This window comes from Bolinopsis microptera, chromosome 1 (genome assembly GCF_026151205.1).
Source record: "Bolinopsis microptera isolate Bmic1 chromosome 1, MBARI_Bmic_1.0, whole genome shotgun sequence".
NCBI lineage: Eukaryota > Metazoa > Ctenophora > Tentaculata > Lobata > Bolinopsidae > Bolinopsis > Bolinopsis microptera.
The window spans coordinates 17,925,320-17,951,153 of record NC_087072.1 but is presented as its reverse complement, the minus strand read 5'-3'; the positions used below and the strand labels follow the sequence as shown (position 1 = coordinate 17,951,153).

Here is a 25,834-nt window from a genome sequence, read left to right as displayed (position 1 = left end):
AAGCTTTAATTCATAATTAGGGCGCGATTAAATTTTGCATATTGACTGTTCGATCAAGCCTGTCACGCGCGCGCGTCTGACAAAATGTTTATTTGCTCATAATTCGTCAAGAAATTATTTTCATGTTATGTAATAGGTCTTATTCGAAAGACCACAGCTTACTCATAAAACAAAAACGTATAAGCATGTACACATGACACAGAACGTTAAAAATATAATTGCGCCCCTATAATTGATAATTGACGGATGTTACTCGTCTAAATTTCTTCGAAGTAGCGCGCGCCGCTTTCTTCTCGAAATGTTATGGCAAGTGCTACGAAGTAGCGCGCGCCGGGCCAAACCATTAATAATGGTCAAATTGATAATCGATACAAACAATTTTTTAAACTTATAAACGAATTAAATTTAATTTTAAATGCCATTTCAAAGTTTTAAAAATTTCAACAAATCTTAAATCACCAAAATTAAAGATTAGTCAAAAACGTCAAAGCACTAGTCCATCCATGGTAATATAAAAGTCGAGCGTCGTGTACAACTTTGATATTTTCAGCGTTGTTAACATTACTTTATTATTCCATTGTCACCCTAAGATAAGTGGAAATGTGAGTTTCATATTATATATTAAAGTGATAACTACACTGGATATTCTTCCCTCCTCTTTATGTACCTTGTTCGAAGACAAATGTGGGCTTATTGATAAATGCTTAAGGGACGTACTACCCTGAAAACTGTCACTACCAAACGAGACTAATGAAGCTTTTTCTTTGGTACTCTAAACTACCACATTGAATGAGGTGATCAAAACACAAATAGGGCAAGTTTCTATCAGTTTCACAAATTCTCGCTTGCTCCAGAAATGTACTGCTGCATCAAGATGTGATTTTGGCCAATAGTCATGCTTTCATCCACTGTTTCAAATTGCGAACATGTGTGTGATATACACCTCGAATTTCTGTTTAGATTTTAAAGTAAAGTACAAATTTTATGTAATAAAGTTAATCTTTAACTTGGTTTGAATTGCGTTGCTCTAGATTATCATTTTTGATGGGTGGGAAGTCCAGACCATTTCTTCCACGTGAATTAATTTGTAGGTGCCATGTTAATGTGATCAAAAGAAACTCAACTATTAACCAAATTATCTCTGTAACGACCTTGCATTTTAAATTTGTAAAGATTTCACTTAATCTCCACACCTTTTATATATCTAAACTAGTTTAATATTTGCCCACCTGATGTGTTTTGCCCACAAATACTGCGGTCAAGTGCATTGTTGAGTTTGCTGACTATGGTCTAATACTTATTAATTAATTAATTAATAAAGCGTATATTATTGCCCACGTTAAGGGGCCTGTTAATAATTTATTAAATTGTTAGCTATTTTAGATTTAATAATAATAATAATTAATTAATTTGTATGAAGTTGATTTGATATATAACACTAGTTTCAAGACTTTTAGGATTACTGCTTTCCCTTATCAAATGCTATTGAATATTTTCTCATGTAACGAAGTATAAGTATTGAGAATTAATTCAGATTTTTCTATCGTCTATTAAGGAGCTGTTCATAAAAATTCTTCCTACTAAACGGTGTCCGACTTCACTCGGCCCGGTCCTGAAACCCACTCGTTTTTTTCCTATTCTATCCCTGTCAGCCTTTCTTTTACTTCGGTTTCCATCAGATTTCCATCAGATCCAATGTTTAACATCTTCCTATCACTCAAATATTCATCATTTTGGAGTCACTTGCTTGTTTGCTTATGTGCTAGTTCACACGAGCTCAGATGTGTAGAAAAAGTCATATTAACTTCAGTCCCATTGTCTCGCAGGAACATAACTATCCTCGTGCACGAAGGGATGTGACATGCCCTTTACACCTTTATTCATTTAGCAACAGAGTTAATTATGAGAACAGTGCAAGTGCTTAATAGTATAGGGGATAAAATAAAAGTCATCGAACATGCGTTTGGGCTTATTTTCTCAGCCCGATTAAAATCAATGAAACAAGAAATTTTAGTACTTAACTTGCTATTATCAACCATTCGAGGAATATATTGAATCAAACAAGCATAATGGGAATCGTGCTGCCCAACTGTGGTGTCTTAGCACTATCACATGATGACCCAATCAATTTGGTTAATTGATTGATAACTTTGTCGTTTTCGATCTGTTTTGTGCCATCTTCTCAAATGGCATTCCACATTTACTGACCTGTTGCAAAATGATAAAATGGAGATTCTAGCATGTTCGCAAACACAAGTAAAACCAATTCAATTTTCATTGGGTGTGGCTTCTTGAAACCGAATTTTTGAATTCTGGCGACAATCCTCGAATAAGTAGTTACAGTTTACCATCTGCAAAGTTACAGGTCTCGAATATGAAACATGGCCATGTTATAAGGGGGGGGGGGGTGCCACTGTCCATTTTATCCCTGAAAAAAGACAAAAGGGACAAGAGGGACAAAAGGGACAAAAAAAGATAATAGTGACAAAAAAGACGGGGACCAAAAGGACAAAATGGACAAAATGGACAAAAAGGACAGGGACAAACGAGACAAATAGACAGGGACAAAATGGACAGTAAAGAAAATAAGGTTAATTATCCGTTGAAATGCAAAAAATACTTGTTCAGGCACAGTTCCAACAAGCTAATAAGTTGGGTAAATTCAGACAGAACAGTAAAGTCAATATTGGTTATATATCAGCCTTTATAGTGTACTCACTGTTCAAGACAACTTGGTCTAGTCCGATATGCCTGCTCACTGATTCACATTTGACGTTTGAGCTGAACTTGCATTGCAAACAACACTCTAAAAGCAAGAGGGTACAGCGTTATGATATTAAAAGATTATGACTTTTTTGATATCACCACTTGATTAATGGGATTAATGAAATATTGACTGAACCGTGTACACATTTATTTATGTGATGCCGTTGATGAATTCTGCTTATTTAAGTCCCTTCAGTGGTTTCAGTTGATTCTAAGTACAGCAAAACACTGACATGAAAATCTAAATTGTTGATGTCGAGTAGAATATATACATTCTCTACATTTGAGCTTGTCTAATTTTTTGTCTCATTTGTCCAAAATTTGTGTCCCTTTTGTCCCTAGTATTGTCCATTTTGTCCCCAAAACACTGTCCTTCACAAAAAATGTAAAAAAAGACAAAGACAAAATGGACAAAATTGACAGTGGTACCCCCCCCCCCCTATAAGATCTAAACTGAGTGTACTGACTTCTGGCCTCCCCTGTATTTACAGCAGACTTTGAAACTGTTTGTGCCCGAAACATCTTAATGTATCAAATATTCATTTTGTTGTAAATTACATCTTTTATCATACCGATTGTTACAATATTCTAACCATTTAACTTAACTATAGGGATCAAACAAATATGCAAATATTTGTAAAGACCCTCACGGGCAAGACCATCACCCTAGAGGTCGAGCCAAGCGACTCGATCGAAAATGTGAAAGCTAAGATCCAGGACAAAGAGGGAATCCCTCCAGATCAACAGCGTCTCATTTTTGCCGGAAAGCAGCTTGAAGATGGTCGAACCTTGAGTGACTACAACATTCAGAAAGAAAGCACACTCCATTTAGTATTGAGGTAAGAGAAAATTTCTCAATTGATTATTATTCAGGCATATATTTTAAGTGTGTAAGGCATGAATTTCTGTCTTGAACTGATGAATCGCTATAATATCTGTGCCTATCCAGAGTCTGGACTTCGTGGCTGCACTTAGCAGCTTCGAACAAGATTCTGGAACATTAACTTATTCGCAATTAAGAGGATAGTCTAATTCAGATATCCTCCTAGACACGTTTGATACAATTACAAACCATATAAATATTTAATATAATGTGAAATAGTTAAGAAATCGGTATCTAATAACAAATTAATGTGGTGAACTAGAATGTGATCTTTTAAAAGGGTAGCTCCAAATTTAGGGGATGTTTGTACAGGATGTAGACTTAATCTATCCTCATTCATTTAATATCTTCATTATTTAAAACTGTTTGCTTTCAGGCTTCGTGGTGGTGCCAAGAAAAGGAAGAAGAAGCAGTACACTACTCCCAAGAAGAACAAGCATAAGAAGAAGAAGGTCAAGCTCCCCGTCCTCAAGTTCTACAAAGTTGACGAACACGGAAAGGTCACCAGACTGAGGCGTGAATGCCCTGGCGAATCATGCGGTGCTGGAGTTTTCATGGCTTGTCATCCTGACCGACAGTACTGTGGAAAATGCGGCCTTACATTTGTCTGTCAGAAGCAATGATTAGAGTTTTAAATGTTTTTATTTATTGTAACTCGACGATGTTTTATTCGTGACTCTTGCAAACAATAATTGTTTTCAGAAATTGATCTGTTTCTTCATTTGGATGTAACTAAATCTTCAAGTATCGTCTATCTTATCAAATTTAATTTAAGGGAATGTGTATATAAATATATTTGATGCGATCTGATTTCATATGTATCAAAATGTTTTGGTTAACCTGTTATCTTACTTTAGGCAAGTCAAGGTTCTTGCATAACCGGCTCTCATCATGGCGCCCAAACATAATAATATGGTGTTTGACAGCCATTTCCACAAGGATTGGCAAAGGTAAGATTAATTTCTGTCAACTGATATATTGCTATATCCTTTCTATTCCAGAATCTGGACTTTGTGGCTGCATTTGACATCTTACAAAACAAGATTCTGGAATATCAACTCATTCGCAATTAAGAGGATAAACTACTTTAGATATTCTCCTAGACACGTTTAATACAGAACATGTGCCATGAAATAGTAATAATATCGAATCATCACTGGATAATGACTGCTATTGGTTTCAGATACGTCAAAACCTGGTTCAACCAGGCTGGAAAGAAGAAGTCCAGACGAGCAAAGAGATTGGTAAAGGCCCAGGCTATTGCCCCCCGCCCAGTTGCCGGTCTCCTGAGACCAGTGGTTCACTGCCAGACAATCAGATACAACGCCCGAGTCAGGGCTGGCCGAGGATTCACCCTCGACGAGCTTAAGGTAATTTTGGTTGACAGTTATGTTATCGTTGCACCAGAGTTGTGTTTGTGACTACACTATTGTCGTTCACAGTCAAGACTCTGGGAGAAAAACTTATTTCGTTTTTAAAAGAGGGTGACCTATATTCTTCACTCTTCAAAGACGTTTTATACATGTCCTTAACCAAAGCACTCACATACCAGTTATTTTCGACATAACCTTAATTGTACTTAGAATATTATTCTGCAAATAATTTAAAATATTTCGCCTCGTCAGGCAGCTGGTGTCAACAGGAAACAAGCTCTTTCAATCGGAATCGCTGTAGACCACAGGAGGAAGAACAGATCTCAAGAAAGTCTTCAAGCTAATGTTCTCAGACTGAAGGAATACAAGAGCCGACTCATCCTCTTCCCACGAAAGGTTCGTTTTGAAGATTTTCTTTATTCCTATGGAATCTATTCGGTCATAATTAAATTTTGTTTATGTCATGCTGCGGCTGGTTCATCGTTCAGTGTATCTGAGCTGGTTTCACTTCCTTTTAGTTAGAGAAGAGGTTTTTTAGCATATTTTTGGGATTGCAGATTGTAATCATTTTAATTTTCAGGCCGCCAAGCCCAAGAAGGGAGACAGCACACAGGCTGAAATTGATGTAGCCACCCAACTTACTGGCCCAGTTCTGCCAATCGTTCAACAATACGCAGACACCACCGCCCGAGTTATCACTGACGAGGAGAAGAAGGCCTCAGCTTTCCAGACCATGCGAATGTACAAAGCCAATGTACGATTAGTCGGAATCAGAGAAAAGAGAGCTAAGGAAGCCGCTGAAGATGACGGTTTAGGTTCCAAGAAGAAAGCAGCGAAAGCCAAGAAAGCCAAGAAATAATTTATTTCCCCTTTTTATCTATATGACTTGTGATCGTTTTATTCATGTAGAATTTCATCTATGCATTTTAAAGTCCTGTTAAAATATCAATCAAGTTGGTCGCCCCAATATTTAAAATAATTGATAGAATCGCTTTCTACAGTTAACATAATATCTTATATTATATTACTTAATAGGGATGGGTCGCGTCATCCGAGGACAGCGTAAGGGGCCCGGAAGCATCTTCAAAGCCCACGTAAAAAAGAGGAAAGGACAAGTTAAACTTAGAGACCTCGATTATGCGGAGAGGCACGGATATATCAAGGGTGTAGTCAAAGACATCATTCACGACCCCGGTCGTGGAGCACCTCTTGCCAAAGTTTACTTCAGAGATCCCTACAAGTACAGAATCAACAAGGAGCTTATCTGTGCTGTAGAGGGCATGTACACCGGTCAGTTCGTATACTGCGGTAAGAAAGCTACACTCGGAATCGGAAACTGCCTGCCAATTGGACAGCTTCCCGAGGGTACCATCATCTGTAACGTCGAGGCTAAGCCCGGTGACAGAGGTAAGATGGCCCGAGCATCCGGTAACTACGGAACCGTCATCTCACACAACCCTGACACTGGAAAATCCAGGATCAAACTCCCATCTGGTTCCAAGAAGGTTCTAGACTCCAAAGCCCGAGCAGTTGTCGGAATCATCGCTGGAGGTGGACGTATCGACAAGCCTCTCTTGAAGGCTGGCCGAGCTTATCACAAATACAAGGTCAAACGTAACTGCTGGCCCAAGGTTCGTGGTGTGGCTATGAACCCCGTGGAGCATCCTCATGGTGGAGGTAACCACCAGCATATCGGTCATCCTTCAACTGTTCGACGAGATACCAGTTCCGGAGCCAAGGTCGGTCTGATCGCTGCCAGACGAACTGGACGACTGAGGGGAACAAAGAAGGAAACAAAAGATGCTTAAATTTTAATTTATTTTTTATCCAGCCAAAACCTGTTTTATTGCGTTAGATTCTCTGCAAGTTACCAAAATATTGATTTCGTCTCAGCTGGTGGGAAGGCATACAAATTCTTCAAATTTAATCGTCGTACAAATCATATCAATCGCACCCTTGCAAGGGTGCGATTGATATGATTTAAGGCAGTTTTCCTGTCTCGCCTTCCCAACATTGTAGATAGTCTTTGAAAATCATTCCAATGCCATGCTGATTGCTGAAGCATTACATTTACAATTCATTTCATTGTATGAATGTCACTTGATTCTTGAGTATCAACCTCTATACTGAATGATCTCAGGATGTCGGGTGCGGTGAAGCGCTCATATGACGACCAGGCAGATCCAGACAGCCAGAATGCCAAGCACCAGAAAGTAGACAACCGCACCAGAATCAAATTCCTCGTCCCAGTTTACACTGCCGGAGCTATCATAGGGGCTAAAGGGGCCGAAATCAGCAAACTGAAATCAGAGACCCAGACTCAGGTTCATCTTTCCGAGGCCCAGGAGTTCTTCCCGGGTACCAGAGAGCGTATTGTGGTGGTGACGGGAATGGAGGAGAATGTTCTGGACGTATTCAAGAGGATCAGTAATACTCTAAGAACTGAGGAGATTCCCTTCAAAGAGAGCGACCGAGGAGACCGAGCAGAGAAGAGGAGGAAGACCATGAAATGTCTGGTTCCAGCCAGTATTGCCGGTAAAATAGTCGGTAAGAAGGGTGAGACAGTTCAGAAACTTCAAAACGAACATTCAGTAAAGATAGATGTGACTCCCAGCGCTAAAGCAATTCCCGGACTAGATGAGCGAGGAGTAGATATCACAGGGGAAGCTGATAACGTGTTCGAGGCAGGGAAAGAAGTGGTGCAGATGCTGAACGAGGAGCCAGATAAGAGAATGAGCAGCAGTCTGATCTACAGTTCGTTCACTTCGCCAGGCTACAACCAGGGTAGCGGAGGCGGTGGAGGTTACAACATGCAGGGAGGTGGTTACGGTGCTGGTGGAGGCGGCTACGGTGGAGCAGGGGGTTATCAACAAGGCTACCAGCAAGGTTACGGTGGTGGTGGAGGAGGTGGAGGAGGGTATGGTGGGTACCCACAACAAGGTGGATATGGTGGTGGTGGTGGTGGTGGTGGTTATGGAGGGTATGGTGGTGGATATGATGGTGGATATGGTGGACAGCAGAACAGTTACGGTGGGGGTGGCTATGATAATAGTGCTTCAAGAGGGCGTGGTCGAGGCGGCGGTGCTGGTGGTGGAGCGAGGGGTCTGAGGTAGGAGTTGATACATTACTTGACTTGTTGTTCTTTTATTGCTATATTTTGTTATTCGCTTATATTTCAATTTTTACGCTTTTTAGACGAGTACATAGTACAAACAACTGATATATCTTTTAGTCGCAGTTTAACTAATGCATACTTTCAGAACCATCTTTATCTTTTAAAATGTAGGGCCCGGTGACGCATAAAGTTACGTAAAGTTTGACATCAAGTGAGATGAATGATTTTTGTATTATATGCCGCACAGTACAACTTTGTATATTATTTGTTATCACAATATTTCCATACATTCAAGCTATATACCAGCGGGTTTTACTGCAATATCAACAACTTCCGATCACGCTGAGCACCTCGCTAGAAATATATGACAGATAATTTTGATAAAATTTAATGTTAAATGAAGCATCATTAAACTGAGTGATTTGTCTGCTAGTAATAAAAAAGCCCAACATTAATAACCGATATAACCCCTCATATACCGTAATAGATCATGTAGTAGATGTTATCCATAGTTCGATCCTGCATACTTAAACAGACTAAAAAGTCCATTGCTGTCCTAAGCGGCATTACAATAGTGATAACTGCAGCTTCTTTATCCTCAAAAGCGTCATTATCTTCAATGGCCGCTGTTCAAGGCGTTGATTTCCATAAGGTAAATACTAAATAGCTCTCCTTCTAACATTTCTAATTATCTAGACTATGTACTCTGACGTTTAGCTTAATTGTGTATTCATCATTGAATCTTAAGTGCGATTTTATCAACGAATAAATGAACATATTATTTCAGCTGAGCACTGAGACAAAGGTGAAGACGTTACCGGATGGACCTGAAATAACTGCTAAATCTCTGTGGGATGAAACTGGGGCTGTTATACAAATTGTTAGACGGCCTGGATGAAAGTTTTGTCGCGAGGTAATTTTATTCTCATTTCAGGTTTCAAATTGATGTTTTATTTAAGGTAATTTTTTTGACCAGCTTTGCGTGGACCGTATTTTGAAAATTCACCAAACTTTTTCATAAAAATTAGACGAACAAAAGTTGATTTACAAAATTTGATTCATACAAGTTAAGTAGATAAATTAATCCAGCTTTTATCAGGAGGCCCAATGGCTATCCTCGAAAGCTTCACAGTTGGGCGCTGTGAAACTGCACGCTATTGTTAAGGAAGACCTGGATAATGAGATAGAGGAATTTAGGGAGTTCTTTACAGGAGATATTCATCTCGATGAGAAGGTGGGTTTTCAAGTTTCTTAATTCTGAATTGAAGTATTACATGCAATGTTAAGCTAATGGGTTGAATCATAATGTCTAGACAAAAGGGGGAGGGGGAATCATCATCTCAATCCGCTTTTAAAATCCGCTGTATTATTTCTTCTTATGATAGAATCCTTCCTCAGAAAGAATTCTACGGGCCCCATGAGCGAGTGGGAGGAATGTCTGACCTGATGAGTTTCAAGATGATGGGAGCGTATCGTAAGATACAGACCACAGGAAACATGAAGGGAGAAGGTTGGGTTATGGGAGGAGTACTTGTTATCGGTCCTGGAGAGCAAGGAATCCTGTATCAACATATTGAAGCTAAAGTAGCTGAGAGGTGTGATATTGATAAAGTCATGGAGGCGGTCCAGAAGATCAGCCAGTAAGAGGACTATCAGAGACACTTGTAATGCTGTTAAATTTTTTGATTCGGTAAATAATGCTAGTTTGATTTGAGGATTCTGTGCTTTTCCAAGGTACTTCTATTAAGTATGGCAAAGTTTGCCCGACTTGTGTTTTGAGTTTTAATATGACGCTGGAACGGGAAAGTTTCGTACTCCGTTTTGGCTGATATTTCAAACACACGCTTTTACTTTTAGATGTTACCTAGATTGTCACTTTAGACTTTATATATTTAATTACTTGTTGACCAAGTTTAGTTTTTTCTTATGTTTGCAATTTGCATTGGTTCTTTCAATGGTGGTGATTATTAATATTTGTATAATTGTATAATGAGAGGTAAATATGGTTTTATACTTTCAAATTGTATTTTTAATGATCGCTTGATTTCATTTTCTTGCAAATCTGGTCGATTTTATATTTTACCGTATATCTTGGCACTTTATGGGAATGTATGGGTCAGGGTAGGCTGGGCAATCCACAACATGGCAGATCTTTACATATCAGAAAGTGGATGTGGATATTGATGGAATTGTTTCTAATAATGATGGGATCGGTAATTGTGTAAAATAATTAATGGGAAACTGACTATTTAGCGAAAATCGTACCTACCGTTGTGAACGTTAATATTTTGTATATGATTTAATTTCTAATTTATTTTATTACTTAGCACCATTGAGATTTATGGACAACTATTATAACTAACCACCGACTCTTCTAGGAATGAGAAATGTTCGCCGAGTTTGTAGTTCGATTGTCTCCACAACTCTAAAACACCACGCCCCGAGATGCAGTGTTCTAGAACACCCTCTCATCAGATCTTACCAGATAGAAACTCCTTCCATTTCTTGTTTATCAGATAAGATTCAGACTGTAAGAATATCTAGCTTAGTTTCAAGACTGCTAGTGCCTTGATAACGGTTTTACAGGTCAGGGTGGTGAAATCTTGTGCCTTGTTGTCCCGACCTGATCATTTTAAATTCCTTGATAAGCAGAATAAGTATGACACAGTTGTGATAAATATTCAAGTCATTTCTGTTGATAATATTCTGCTTAGAAATGAACAACTTACCTTTAATCGGAAACTTGATCCCCGTACGCAAATTTGCCACGGAACTGGGCCGAATGGTACTTTATGTAAGGCGCAGAACAGTTAACATTAGACCAAGTCCATATGATTGGGCATCTGCGGTAGGTTTTTGAGCGCGCGTTTTATGCGCACTCATTTTCAGTATTTTGTTTCTTGAACAATTGCATCGTAGGATGAAATGAACTTGATGTGAGATGACGAAGGTCCCTAAACTTTGGTTTGTACAGTTGGTTCAGGTTCTCAGCGGAAACTCTAGAGCTCTGCAAGCAACCGCCAGAGATTTTGGGTTAAATACTATCTACCAACCGACCGTGGTTCCAAATACGCCGTCCAATAATGTAGCCCTGGAAAGCCTTGGATCTCTTATTCATGTGCAGCCTCTAGTGATCGCACCTAAGCCCTATCCTTACGCAGACCATCCTTTTCTTGCCCCTAATGGCGTCTTTTACCCTTCTGCCGATAAACTGTCGGACATACACGAGAAGTGTGGTGACACATCACATTTCTTAGACTTTCCTTCTTCCACTCCAGACCCCGTTAAACAAGACATTTTGGCAGAATATAAGGCTATTTTCAAGGATTCCGATGAACAGTGACCTTCGTTAGACTTGATCAGTGCTTAATTTATTCAGTTTGTATTTTCGTATGTATATAATTTGTTAAATATTTCTCCATTTGACTACTATGTGGTATTTTGATCCGTGTTACTGATATCTCATTTATTATGTGAAATTGGTGGTGTTGGCAGATGAACTTGTTGGGGATTGACACTGCCATTTTTCTTTCCCATTCTTTCATTTGAGCATTAGATTTGGGATAGCTCAGCCGTATTAATGCAGCTGAGTCCGAGAGTAATGGATGTAGTAAATGTGCTCATGTTCATCTTCCTTTTATCCTGTTGGATGCTATAAGCTTTGCTAATCAAATCAAATAACCGAATAATCTAACCTTAAATATTATTAGGCAAGGATGCCCAAGGTCAAAAAAGTTAAGAAGACCCCGGCAGTTCCGGCTTACAATGCTGCTAAGTCCGTGAAGAAAACCTCCAACCCCTTGATCGAGAAGCGATCCAAGAACTTCAGCATTGGTGGAGACATCCAGCCCAAGAGAGATCTGAGGAGATTCGTGAAGTGGCCCAAGTATGTGCGTCTCCAACGCCAAAAGAAGACCCTTTACCAGAGACTGAAGGTCCCCCCAAGCGTCAACCAGTTTACCCAGACTTTGGACAAGCAGACCGCCACTAACCTCTTTAAAATCCTGAAGAAGTACAAACCTGAAACAGCTGCTGAGAAGAAGGAGCGTCTGAAGAGCATGGCCGAAGCAAGCAAGACCGAGGCTGGCAAGAAGCCAACTGTTGTTAAGTTTGGACTCAACCACGTCACAGCTCTGATCGAGAAGAAGAAGGCCCAGTTGGTCGTCATCGCTCACGATGTTGACCCTATCGAGCTCGTTGTATGGATGCCCGCTCTCTGCAGAAAGATGAACATCCCTTACTGTATCGTGAAGGGTAAGGCTCGTCTCGGACAGGTTGTTCACAAGAAGACAGCTGCTGTCCTCTGCATCACATCCGTCAAAGCAGAAGACAAGAACGCACTTAACAACCTGGTCGCCTCGGTCACAACTAATTATAACGACAGATTTGATGAAATCAGGAGAACATGGGGTGGTGGCAAATAAATCTTAATTTATATCATTTTATCTTACCATCATGTGTTTCATTGTTTCCTGTCTGTGACCCTGATTATTGTATCAATTCAGCTGGACGTGGTCTCTCAACCAAACACAGTATAAGTTCAAAGGCTAATAAACTTCATATCGATGGTAATTCCCCTGGTTGAGCAAGTCATGCCCAGCTGGGTCTTAGATCATCGCACATAACTACATCTACTTCACCCCTAACAGCATATCTGTTGTCAGGGTTTTGCATGATGTCACAGTAGAATAAACTACAAACGTTTTTGATTGATATGGTTGAATTAAAAATTGGCTGTTATGATTATCAATTAAAGTGCCACACATGTATTGTTCGTTTCATATCATAAATTTCAAGATTTACTGATAATATTGTTAATCAAATTGATGTACAGCCTTCCGAAAAATTTCAAGTTTTAACCGTTAATATTACTTGTAGGCATGCCACCTAAGAAAGCTGCCGTCCCCGCCAAGGGTGGTAAGGACAAGCCCGCAAAGGCCAAGTCCGGAGGAAAGGCCAAGAAGAAGAAGTGGTCAAAAGGAAAATCCAGGGATAAGCTGAATAATGCCCCTCTCTTCGATAAAGCCACCTACGCTAAGTTAGTAGAAGAGGTCCCTAAATACAAACTCATCACACCTTCCATAGTATCAGAGCGACTGAAAGTCAGAGGTTCTCTCGCCAGATTCGGACTGAAGGAGTTGCACGATAAGGGTTTAATCAAGTTGGTGGACAAGCACGGATCCCAAGTTATTTACACCAGAACTTCCAATGAGGGACAAGAAGAATAGTTATTTTGAACAATAATTGTTTTTTATTTATCAGATTCCGCCTTTATTTTGTAATAATTTACGATAAAACTTCTGTCAAATGTGAATAATTAAGGGGCCATCTACTTAAGACGTCGGTAAATAGGGAGGGGGGGGGGTGGTTTCTGAAAATCCGCACGTCCGGAAATTTTGGCAGAATTAACGAAAAAGTCCCATTCATTTCAACTCTGAATTTTATTAACAATGAATTTGAGTTGGTTTTATTTGTACTCTTAAAAGTAGCTGGAAATCCGGGGTGGTTCTGAAAATTCGGACACACCCGATTTTGGCGGACTTCTTAAGTAGATGGCCCCTAATAGCACTACTTGGGATCGAAGGACTACAAACATTCTACAAATTGTGGTGACCAATCTTAGTTTTGGTCACAGTACAGTGTTGCAGAATCCTCGACAATCAGTACTGAAATTACAAGCCATATTGCTTCACGACACCCCACTGTCCAGTTTATCAACGTTGCATGTTGACTAACACTAATAACAGTAACACTGAGTGAAGTATTCTAAACCAAATTCAACATGATTTCTTCTCCAACTTGTTTTGTAAGTCGATAAAACTGGGACTGTCCCGGCATGTTAACGACCTCTAGTCCTGTAAAATCTCACTTCAGTCCTATTGGCGTGACCCAGTCGACAGTAACCAGTCCACTCGTTTGAGCAAGCTAATAAGACATAAGAGAACACTCATCATACTGGCCTTCAGCCCAAGTGTAGCCTAAACGAAGTTGTCTAGTCCAATATGTGTGACCTTCACTGCATACTACCCATACTACTACTACATAAGCTATGTCTGTGACTTTGGCTAATATTTGAACCCACTTAATCTGCCATCGTCGTCGATAGTCACAAAACCTTAAGCCCACCCATTTAATTGTTCATTCGTAATATTAGTGCACACAGTACACACGACACTAATGTTTTTGTCTTCAACATCATCCGTGGGACCACTTTGCACTTGTCAATTGATTCACCCAAAAAGTTAGTGGGCCCGGTGATTGTTTGTATCACGTTGTGACCCACACGGTCGTTTCACTATAGTCCCCCTGACGGTACAGGGGGAGCCTGAGACAAGTGATTGTAGGTTTACAACCTACCAGGACCCGCGCCGAGTTGGACAAATATTTTACGAGTATCACCCGGTGACTGATGCATTAAATTTAATCACACGAGTTGATATATTTGTAATGCTTGGGTCTCGTTGCTGATGCTCCACGTAGTAAATTGATTGATAATGTCAGCCCTTCCAGATGATTGCTCTGAGAAGCATAGCAAAGATCTAGTCAGATTTTCAAAGCGAAGCAAGGATGACAATGCGCGTCAAAGTGTAGTGAGTACTTCATACTTTGCACGTGAAGGCCGGCCTTCACACATTAATGGGTGATACTCGTAAAATATTTGTTCGACGAGTCCAATACAACTCGGCGCGCGTCCTGGTAGGTTATAAACCTACAATTCACAAATTATAGTTGTACTACTTGATGGACAATGTCCACCATGGAGAGATTAATGTATCACGTCGTGACCCCCACGGTCGTTTCACTATGGTGAGGATACAGGTTGACCATTGTTAATGATCTGGCCCGGCGCGCGCTACTTCGTAGCTCGTGCCGTCGGGCCATTTAACATTTAACATTTCGAGAAGAAAGCGGCGCGCGCTACTTCGAAGAAATTTAGACGAGTAACATCCGTCAAGGATATAGGGGGAGCCTCGCAGTCGTGCGCGGCGGGTCATACAACGTATGACAAGGAGAGATTATGCATTACTAGTGTAAGAAAATGTTTTCTTCTTCATTCTTAATCTTAGAATTATAAGCGAACGCCGCCCCAGTTCAAATACAAAAGTTAAGTCCTTGCGCAAATTAAATGTTACATTTTACAATTCCGCCAGAATGCAGAACACCTTTCGCAGTTTTGTATTATAGGTTTCAATTCAACTGCAGTTTGATGAGATTTTGGCGCTGATCGATAAAATTAAAAAATGTCTCGATCACGTGATATGACCGTATAAGGAAGTTAGTCCAATTTCTCGTTAGGGTTAGGGTTTCAGCATATGTTTTTCTTTAAAGGATTGGGTTAGGGTTAGGGTTGGGATCAGATTAGAGGGTTAGGGTTTAGTTTAGTTTAGTTTCGAAAAGTCGTTCAGAACCAGCTAGAGATCGGGTTGAAAAAGTCACGTGACAGTCGAGTGTAGAGTGATTTAATTTTAACGGGTGATACTCGTAAAATATCTGTTCCATATATTGGACCGTCGACGAGTCCAACTCGGCGCGCGTCCTGGTAGGTTATAAACCTACAAAGAGTGATTCATCATCCCCCTTTGGGCTTGAAAGTGATCTAGATCGGTGTATTTTTGGACGCTGATTCCGAATCACCCCCCATGGGCATGACGTAGGTGGTAAAATGCTTCCCTGGAGAGTTATGGGCAAAAAAACCTTCTTCGTCAATGGAATAAGATATGACAATGAACTGCAACTTTTTAGGAGCCTGGTTAGCAAGGAGACTCGCACAAAAGTATTCAAAGAATACTTAGGACGCATGGATGAAAGGATTTTAAGCTTTCGTTCAGAAAATAATTTCGGGGCCCTCAAAGGGGGGTAACAAGAAGGCGTTACAAGTGTTACAAGCCTTCTATAATACAAAATATGTATCACCTCATCAGCCTGCTTAACATGTGCTCGACCTAAAATGTAAACAAACAATTATCACCTCCCCGCCAGTATCCACATCTATAGTCATAGATGGGATGGTCTTTAATATGTTCTCCCGCGATACTCTGGCACTTGGCAGAGGATTTCACAAAAACTGAAACAAAAGTAGGGGTCGTTCACAAATTACGTAATCATTTTTTGGAACATTTTTACCCCCCCCTCCGTAATCAGTTTTACACATAGCTATTGTGTCAAAATTACACTAGCGTAATCATTCGGAACCCCCCTCAGCTGATTACGTAATATGTGAACGACCCCGTAGGATTCTACGGGAACGATGGAGTTTGTTTTTCAAATACTTTATCCGGAGATCAGATCCACAACAGGCGTTCGTATGGATTATTCTTATACTGGACTTCATTTGCTTTGTAGTGATATCAATTTTCTACATCATTATCAACATACTATCTACCAGATCTTCCAATAATGTGACCTCCAGAAGAGCCGATAAACAGACTCGTCAAAGAAACTTACCTGAGGACCCCAGGCTATTATGTTCATTAACATAAATAAAGATTTGGCGGAATGACAGGCTGAGCGCGGCCCAGTAACAAAGAAACAGGCGAATGAACCAACGGATTTCTATCATAATCATAACAGACTTTCTCTGCTGGGTTCCGTTTATCATTATCTGTATGTTTCATTATCTGGAGATCGTTGATGCTACACCATGGTATCCAATCTTCTCTACGGTGATTCTACCCATTAACTCTGTGATTAACCCCTTCCTTTGTAGCGCGATGCACTACTGGGTCGCGCGCGCATCAAATAATGCTTCTCATCAAATAATGCTTCTCTTCGGTAGATCGGCGAGATGCACCACTGTGCCTCACCGAGCTGCGAAGGATTGACATCGTGAATCAACCCCTTCCTCTACAGCGATATTTTCATGAGAAAAGTAAGGATGGTCTTATCCCGGACAAATACTATAATATTTTTGTATCACGTGGTGACCCCCACGGTCGCTTCACTTCGACGCTACAGGGGGAGCCGCGCACTTCGTGCGCGGCGGGTCATACAACGTATGACAATAATATTTGACCTTGCTGCGAGCATGCGGTCTTCAATGGCTATACTACACCGCAAGAGAACATTGAAATGCAGGAGATCTCTCAAATTAACAGATGAGCTTTAGGAGAATAAAATTATCGTTTGCTTTTTGTATGGCTGCCAGTCGCCATTCTTCACTTTTGGAAGCAAGTTGATACATGTTTCGTATCGGCGGCGCGCGCTTCGCGCGCGAAAAGTGGCTTGCAACGTATGTCAAGAAGCAAGTTTACACTTCACATTTGTGCTTATCATTTAATATTACAACTGTTGAAATTTATCGTGCGTGGTGTGCCTGCGGTGAAATGTGCTCACAAATAATTTGAGAACTCAGTGCCAAGACTACATGACACTCCGAAACTTTGAAAATAACACGAGGAAATATGGACAGAACTGAACAAGAGCAACAACCACACTCAAAGACTGAGGAATCAGGAGGACTCTGTATCCCAGGAACCAACTATTTAGCTATCATCGCTCAATAATCGGTTTGGTATCGACCCTACATATTTTGATTTTCCGACTTTAAAGCTGACTTAAGAAACCAGGGAATTAAATTTACCTTCCTAACATTAAATCGTTGATTTTATATCATTTTCCTTTTTTCCCAAAACATTCCAGTACATTGTGCAGAAAGTTGGAGAATACAAATTTTGGAAGCATGTAGGGATTTAGACCTGATATCGACCGTATATACTAAAAATACTCTAGCACAATTGTTATTGCAGTTTTACAGAACTCTAAATGCTTAATGAACACACTTGCAGGTACCACCCGTATTCACACTCAGACCTGAGTTAAGTCATTTTCCGATACGAGATTGGGGACGGGTTTTATAAACAAACAAACAAACAAACAATGTGCTCACAATAATTGGTTACCAAATGATATGTTTACATTTATTTATTACATTTACATTGATCATGGCGAATAAATTTTGTCAATCTAAACAACTGCTGGGCAGTGATTAGTACTACTAATTAACGGCATGATTTACCGGATTATGATTATCTTAGGTATTTTTTATCGAGCGTGCTAAATCACTCTACAGTCGATCTTCGAGATTGTTTTAAAAGGGCCCCCGACGGTTGCAACCAACTTCAATCGATGTATTGAATCACCCCCATGGCATAGGGTTAAAATGCTCCACTGACGAGATATTGGCGAAAAACTGTCTCGATCACGTGATATGACCGTATAAGGAAGTTAGTCTAATTTCTCGTTAGGGTTAGGGTTTCAGCATATAATGTTTTTGTTAAGCATTTGGTTAGGGTTAGGGTTGGGATCAGATTAGAGGGTTAGGGTTTCCAAAAGTTGTTCAGAACCAGCTAGAGAACGGGTTGAAAATGTCACGTGACAGTCGAGTGTAGAGTGATTAATAATCATCTTATATTTATGGAACGTGCATGTTGAAGTATGGCCCGCCTTCCGCACGAGCATTATTTATGAGCTTTCAAAGTAATTAAGGTTGTATGTAACTGCTGCTGATTTTTATAAAATTTATCCTGTACTGATACATTATTATTAATAACTCAGTAGATTGTAGATATCAAAATACACAGTTACTGTTAGTGATACTGTTACGTAATTCAAAATCTCAAAAATATATTTCAGAGTTTTGTACTGTTTTGATGATATAATTGTAATGTTTGGTAAAGTAGTAGTGGTGAAATCAAAATTGTTGGGTGTGCTGTACCAGCACACACACGGAAATTTTACAAAAAGTAAGCCGAAATGACAGGCTGAGCGTTACTGGGCGGCGCTCAGCCTGTCATTCCGCCGAATCTTTATTCGGCGTTATGTTTATGAACATAATAGCCTGGGGTCCCCAGGTAAGCTGAGCGCCGCCCAGTAAGCTGGAGGCCTCCAAATGAGGCCAAGTGCTTAGGTGGACTGTGAAGGCAAAGTTCGAGAGCTCGGCAGCTTTAACATTTTACTGATAATAAAAATGGAGGCTGAACGGGATGATAAGAAAATGGAAGGGAAAAGATCCATTGGATGTCTGGCTCACGTTAAGGAATAAGGAGTAATAGTGATAAAAAACTGACAGACATTGGACATGAGACAAAATCTTCCATAATTCTCGCGTTTTGCACGTGCATACTTTGACCTTCAGTTTCGCTGAAAACTTGGAATATGAGCATTTTATTTTTAGTATATCCTGTTGCTTCATAAGTTGTATATTATAAACATAGCTAATAAATCAGTATCTGGACAGTAAGCACAACGTCACAAAATAACCCGTGAGCTGGTGAAATCAAATGTCATTAAGAATATTGCCCATTGTCCAAAAGCAGGTGTTGTTGCTTATATGTACTCATTTAGGCCAGTTTTTTGCTCGCTGTTGGGTTGGTTATCCCCCCGAGGAGTGCAAGTGCAGCACCAGCGCCAAACTCGTCTGTAGTACCCTAAAGACCTCCCCTTCAGTTTTGGCCTCCTGGATATAATAATCACTGGGTAGACTGCTGCATAGATCAGCAGCAGGGTGAACTCAGCAAATCCTACCTGGACGAGTTCACTTCGTTAAATCGTAGAAAAGTTGTATCTTCGTGAGTGCAGTGTTAATAGTGCCGCTGCTCTGCGGCCAAAAACACGTTACAAATTTAGGGCGGCTGCAAATATAGTTGCTACAAGAATTCAAAATGATATACAAGTAAATAATCGCTTCTACCTGAATTCTTGGTTCCTCGAAAAAGTGATCAGGGTGGTCTTCAACGACAATGGAATGATGAGAGATACTCTTCTCGGACTGACCTCCTCACTCCTCAGATACTTCACTTGAATGACCTCGCAGATGAGGACAGTAAAAGGAAGAATGACAAAGTAAAGGGCGCAGATGATACTCACTATGATGTTGAGACTGAGAGGAAGGTAGCTTTTTGAGCATTTAGAATAACCAGAGGTTTCTCGATAGCACATAGCAACAGCACATAGCAACAGGGTAACACATAGCAACAGGGTAACATATATAGCAACAGGGTAACACATAGCACATAGCAACAGTTATGAGGGTAACACCGGGAATCTGGAATGCGAGTATCAATCCGAGATACACGGTGGCTTTATGCTGTACTCGTGTAATAATAGTGCCAGTGAGACTTGAGAGCATCGGAAAAGTGAAGCAGAGTAATCATCAAGGAAAGTACTCCCACTGCTTTCCTCAAACAGTGGGAGCACATAGTTGAAGTTCATACCGCATATAGTTCATACCGCATATAGTTCATACCGCATATAGTTCATACCGCATATAGTTCATACCGCATATAGTTCATACCGCATATAGTTCATACCGCATATAGTTCATACCGCATATAGTTTATACTGCATATAGTTTATACCGCAAATATAATATAGTGGAGTAGTAGATGTTAGAAGGAAACAGTAAAGCCAAGGGTAAGAAAACAGTAAAGATAAGAAAACAGTAAAGATAAGAAAACAGCAAAGATAAGAAAACAGTAAAGATTCCAGGCTCGTATATTGCTTTTATTCGTAGTGTGATATCTGAGTGTTATACCGTACAGGTAAAAGCACCTGTTACTGAAAATAGGACATTTTGTTGAAGCCAAAAAATGCGACTAACAATGAAGACAATTGTTGAAACATCTGCTGAGCGATTCCAATATATTTAAAAGGTGGGTAAGTGTTGAGGAACGATTGAGGTTTTGGAAGAATTTTCAAGAGGAGCTTTTCTGCCGTCCCCTTGACCGATATTACGCGGTTTTGACTGAAACTTTGACCAGTGACTGATCAGTGAGGTCGGTGAGAATGACACAAGTCGCCACGAAGGTACTGGAACAGTATATCCGGAGAAAACTTAGATGCAATGAAAATTTTGTCCTACCGGTAAGACATATTTGAATTTCAGCTTTCCGCGACCCAAATTTCACTGTTTTGACTGAATTTTTCTTGAATGACCATCTTACAGGGTCAGTGAAGTATATAGGTGGTTTCATTCCCGCCATTCTGAATCAACCATTTGCCATGATAAAAATACTAACATTCAAATATATGTTTCTATATGATTACATATAAATGTATTCTTGTTTAAAATTGTATTGATCCCGTTTGATGCGACAAGGCAAAATGCTCTTATCAGGAAGAATTTACTCAACGTTTCAATGTTACAACATCGTATTCATGACCTCAAATTATTTCTTATATAGTAGTGTTGAAAGTATTAAAAGTTATTATTATTTTTAGGAATGTGTTTTGTACATAAGTCTGTACATTATACCTAATTCGCAATCTCGGTGGCACAAGGAAACCAGGAGAAGACTACGAGAACTTGCAAAATCTGCCATGAGACTCATAAAATAATACTCCAATCCGGATTTTACATTACCTGTAAAGAGTCATCATAAAACAGTCAATTCTTTAAGCTTATTTCTAGGAATGTAAAACAAAACTTATTGCTTTATTGAAAATTTATTGTTTCATTGATGTTATTTGCATTCTAAATCTAATCAGAAGCAAAAGGTTTTTTGTATATAAATCTGTACATTATACTTAATACACAATCTCAGTGGTACAAGGAAACCAGGGGAAGACCACGAGAACTTGCAAAATCTGCCTGAAGACTTTCCCCCTGTTATGTATTTTTGATTGTTATAATCTGGTTGTTATTTGTTCATTTTCATTTTTGAAGGAGCGTTCTCTGATTTTTCATCATGAGGCTCTTCAGCTTTGTTTGTGCGCTGCTATTTGTTATCACACTTTCTGTTGATGCTGAAGCAGATTCTGAACGTCATTACCTTGGTCCTCCAAGAAGACCTCCGAGAAGACAACACGGTATGTGTCATATTTGATATGACTGATTATTCAGTTCAAAATCCAAATTTCGAACCCAGCTTTTTTGCATGTGAATTTAATGAAGTAAATTTATAACTAGATGTTAGAAATGTGAGCATCGTCATAGTTAAATTGCCAAATTGTTACAAATAATTTTTCAGCTCAATGTCCTCCTTCCCATCCACACGTCTACTACAACGGCCAGCACTGTTGTAAATCGAACAAGGAGAAGCACTACAAACCTCAGGGTGCCAAGTGTGACGGCAGTGTGATTCAGAGAGACAGTTTGTGCTGCGCGGGAGACCAGCACAAGCCATGTCCCCATGGAAGATGTCAGAGCTTCCGTCCAAGAAGAGGTGGTCCTCCAAGAAGAAACCTTGGTCCTCCAAGAAGACCTCCGAGAAGACAACACGGTATGTGTCATATTTGATATGACTGATTATTCAGTTCAAAATCCAAATTTCGAACCCAGCTTTTTTGCATGTGAATTTAATGAAGTAAATTTATAATTAGATGTTAGAAATGTGAGCATCTTCATAGTTAAATTGCCAAATTGTTACAAATAATTTTTCAGCTCAATGTCCTCCTTCCCATCCACACGTCTACTACAACGGCCAGCACTGTTGTAAATCGAACAAGGAGAAGCACTACAAACCTCAGGGTGCCAAGTGTGACGGCAGTTTGATTCAGAGAGACAGTTTGTGCTGCGCGGGAGACCAACACAAGCCATGTCCCCATGGAAGATGTCAGAGCTTCCGTCCAAGAAGAGGTGGTCCTCCAAGAAGAAACCTTGGTCCTCCAAGAAGACCTCCGAAAAGACAACACGGTATGTGTCATATTTGATATGACTGATTTGACCAAAACCCATAATCATGGGTAGAGTGAACCGTTGCCAGTGTCTCTCTTTTCCAAACAAAAGGAAATGATATTAATTTGAATAACCGTCCGCAAATGCAAATTGATACCGAGAATGAAATCGGTCGCTCGCTTTTTCCATTCGATCACGGCTTACGAATTTTAATAAAGCTTATTGATTTGAAAAAGCGAGCGACCGATTTCATTCTCGGTATCAATTTGCATTTGCGGACGGTTATTCAAATTAATATCATTTCCTTTTGTTTGGAAAAGAGAGACACTGGCAACGGTTCACTCTACCCATGATTATGGGTTTTGGTCAAATATCATCTCTTTTTGATTATAATGTCAGGATAATTTGCACAGTCGAAACTTCATTAACAATTTCGAAATTTTACCTTTGAAAACATTTCCTTGTGTTTAGGTAGGTATATATGTCGATAACAGATTGAATATGGCACTTTTTACTCATTCAAGTTGGCATTAAATTCATATATAATGCCATTAAATCTCGTGGGAAAGCAGAACATATTCGAAATCACGAATGAGCAAAATTCTCACCTTTCGCACGTGCAAACTTTGAGCGGACGTTGCGTGCGCACACAATATTGAATCACCGTAAATCTTTGCTTAGTGGTATTTTATATATAGTTTGATAAGCATGCAAATTTTCAGAAGATTTCAAAAAGAACGTGGATCACAACGGGACTCCAAAGTTGATAAAAATCGTGAAAATAACAATTTTCAGTGATTTTGGCTATTTTAAATCAATTTGGGCGTGTCCCCACGTGTGCAACTTTTAGATTTTTAACTTTAAAACTAGCCTATAACACAATTTAGACCTTTAGGAAGCACAATTGAGCTCCACAACTCAAGGGATGGCCCAACACCAGAGAATACTAATTCACAACTTTTGTGTTTTTATAAAATTATTCTTCAAAAAAGCACTAACTTCAATAGCGAATATCTTTATGAAGAAGCAAGGTAGGAAAATTTTCCGGTAGATTTTCAGAATGCTTGAACAATTATCTGAGGTGAAAATGTCCTCAGATTTTGAATAAAATTACTCCTTAATGGTTTAAAATAGATTTGAAAAGTTATTATTTTGTCAAAAATCAAGTTTTAAAAACACTTAAATTGATGACGTCATCAAGTAATGATGATGACGATAAATAATTTTTCAATATAATTTAAACTAAAGTATAAACGATTATCTTTAAAACCTGTGGTTGGAAATGACTGTATCTTTTATACTTTTGAATCTACGGACACTTATATGTAGGCTACAATTGACTGCAAAAAGCGTCTATACATATATATATATATGTATATGGACACGTTCATTTGAGTTTGAGGATATTGGTAAACAAAAATAATAGCGTTTTCGACGATAGTGGCTTAATTTTGACATCTATTAACCTAGCATGTTCAGAAGTTCTGAACATTAGCCACGTAACCCATACTCCCATATGCACCGCTCAGAAAGAAAATCTATTGTTGTTAGGCACTATAATGTTTCAAATGTCACATTTTGTGTGACTTAGTTAACTGCAGTTGTCTAATTATCATTCCTTGGTCTGAAATATAGTAAATTAGGTAAATCTTACAATTATGATACAGCATTGGTTAATGGGCACGGATCGAACGGTTACAAGGCAATATTTGGGTAACTTTGTCACACTCATGATACCATACCTCTATTCTACTGTGAGGTGTCCTAAAAACCCTTTCAACTCATTATTTGATGGTTGCTCTACCAATCATAGCCCTAAAATATATCGTTTTGAATAGTTAGCTAATACAAGCACTTGGTTATTGGGAAATGAGGTTAATTCTGTCACAATATATGAAATTTTAAATTTTGGGCGAATTATTTATATTTGATTTTGGTTTGAAAGGCGGGAAAACTTTATATAATGACAATTTAGTTGATGCAAGTTAAGATCAGTTGATGTTTACATTGTCACAAAAAATTATACGAAATCGTAAATAGGTTAAAAACAATGATTATAGAATGAAATAGTCTCTTATAATAACTCTTATAATAACTGATGTGACAAAGTGAACATGTCTTGCCCCTATTTTGAAGATCTATATTCTATACCTCTATTAGAATTCAACATTCTTAAGTTTAACAATTTTAGGTTAAATTTGTCAAAGTCACTAAAAATGTGACAAAATCAACTTTCCCTGCCCCAACAATATCAAGATAGTGTGTTAAAATTGGCATACTAGGATGCTTTATTGCCTATATAAATCAATCCAAACTACAAAATATATGTTAATGTGATGACGATTACCTAACTCTTATAATAACTGATGTGACAAAGTAAACATGTCTTGCCCCTATTTTGAAGGTCTATAACTCTATTAGAATTCAACATTCTTTCAGAAACGATTGGAAGAATATTGTCCAGAACATCAGAGCTCAATTTTAACAATTTTAGATTAATTTGTCAATGACACTGAAAATGTGACAAAATTAACTTTCCCTGCCCCAACAATATCAAGATAGTGCACGTTAAAATTGGCATAGGGTGCTTTATTACAGGTATATTAATCGATCCAAACTACGAAAAATATCTTTTAATCTGATGACGATTACCTAACTCTTATAATAACTGATGTGACAAAGTAAACATGTCTTGCCCCTATTTTGAAGAACTATACCTCTATTAGAATACTATGAAACTTAACCATCAAAAATTTTTCGATAAACTAGTTATTTTGCCAGCAAGGAGCTAACAGAGTTATAATAATTTTTTTGTGACGAAATTATCCTATTTTTGACCATGTTGTGGTAGTTTAATTGTGACACTGTTAACATATTACCACCTGATAATGATTCATGTGACTGGTGCATGGTACTAGCAGTGTTGTTTGATCCATAGTACGTAATATTTAAGGGGTTTAAGCTGGTATATCATTATTTGTTCAATTTCACACATGTTCAGATATCATCAAGATTATGTGACAAAGTAAACTTGGTTGTGCCTTCTGTGTTTTAATTCCTTACCACTATATGATATAATAACA

General features: G+C 39.0%; 8 protein-coding genes across 8 annotated transcripts in view; 7 read left to right on the top strand and 1 right to left on the bottom strand.

Annotated features, from left to right (window-relative positions):
- Positions 1–5,907, top strand: part of LOC134814231 (ras-related protein Rab-2A-like) — an 89,962-nt gene extending 84,055 nt beyond the window's left edge. The window contains exons 2-5 of the mRNA XM_063822304.1: positions 4,507–4,599; positions 4,833–5,019; positions 5,275–5,418; positions 5,603–5,907. Coding sequence (XP_063678374.1) covers positions 4,541–4,599; positions 4,833–5,019; positions 5,275–5,418; positions 5,603–5,881 — 669 coding nt within the window. The 5' untranslated portion in view covers positions 4,507–4,540 and the 3' untranslated portion in view covers positions 5,882–5,907. The remainder of the gene's footprint in view (positions 1–4,506; positions 4,600–4,832; positions 5,020–5,274; positions 5,419–5,602) is intronic.
- LOC134814162 (DNA (cytosine-5)-methyltransferase 3C-like) overlaps positions 1–21,326 on the bottom strand; it is a 90,556-nt gene extending 69,230 nt beyond the window's left edge. Inside the window, exon 1 of the mRNA XM_063822213.1 lies at positions 21,298–21,326. The gene's annotated coding sequence lies outside the window, so the exon portion shown is untranslated. The remainder of the gene's footprint in view (positions 1–21,297) is intronic.
- Positions 3,391–4,272, top strand: LOC134821892 (ubiquitin-ribosomal protein eS31 fusion protein). The gene is made up of 2 exons (XM_063832745.1): positions 3,391–3,605; positions 4,026–4,272. Exons 1-2 carry the CDS (start codon positions 3,391–3,393, stop codon positions 4,270–4,272), a joined length of 462 nt encoding a protein of 153 aa, XP_063688815.1.
- Positions 6,036–6,859, top strand: LOC134814212 (large ribosomal subunit protein uL2-like). The gene has a single exon (XM_063822279.1). The coding sequence runs from the start codon at positions 6,060–6,062 to the stop codon at positions 6,828–6,830; it is 771 nt and encodes a 256-aa protein (XP_063678349.1). The 5' UTR covers positions 6,036–6,059; the 3' UTR covers positions 6,831–6,859.
- Positions 7,069–9,371, top strand: LOC134814195 (keratin, type II cytoskeletal 1-like). The gene is made up of 3 exons (XM_063822258.1): positions 7,069–8,131; positions 8,925–9,050; positions 9,237–9,371. Exons 1-2 carry the CDS (start codon positions 7,164–7,166, stop codon positions 8,926–8,928), a joined length of 972 nt encoding a protein of 323 aa, XP_063678328.1. The 5' UTR covers positions 7,069–7,163; the 3' UTR covers positions 8,929–9,050; positions 9,237–9,371.
- On the top strand, positions 8,992–11,588 carry LOC134821810 (peroxiredoxin-like 2A). Its single transcript, XM_063832635.1, has 3 exons — positions 8,992–9,050; positions 9,227–9,371; positions 9,536–11,588. Exons 1-3 carry the CDS (start codon positions 8,992–8,994, stop codon positions 9,779–9,781), a joined length of 450 nt encoding a protein of 149 aa, XP_063688705.1. The 3' UTR covers positions 9,782–11,588.
- On the top strand, positions 11,676–13,398 carry LOC134814223 (uncharacterized). The gene has a single exon (XM_063822289.1). The coding sequence runs from the start codon at positions 11,854–11,856 to the stop codon at positions 12,559–12,561; it is 708 nt and encodes a 235-aa protein (XP_063678359.1). The 5' UTR covers positions 11,676–11,853; the 3' UTR covers positions 12,562–13,398.
- On the top strand, positions 13,018–13,365 carry LOC134821731 (small ribosomal subunit protein eS25-like). Its single transcript, XM_063832510.1, has one exon. The coding sequence runs from the start codon at positions 13,018–13,020 to the stop codon at positions 13,363–13,365; it is 348 nt and encodes a 115-aa protein (XP_063688580.1).
- Positions 21,327–25,834: the final 4,508 nt, after the last annotated feature.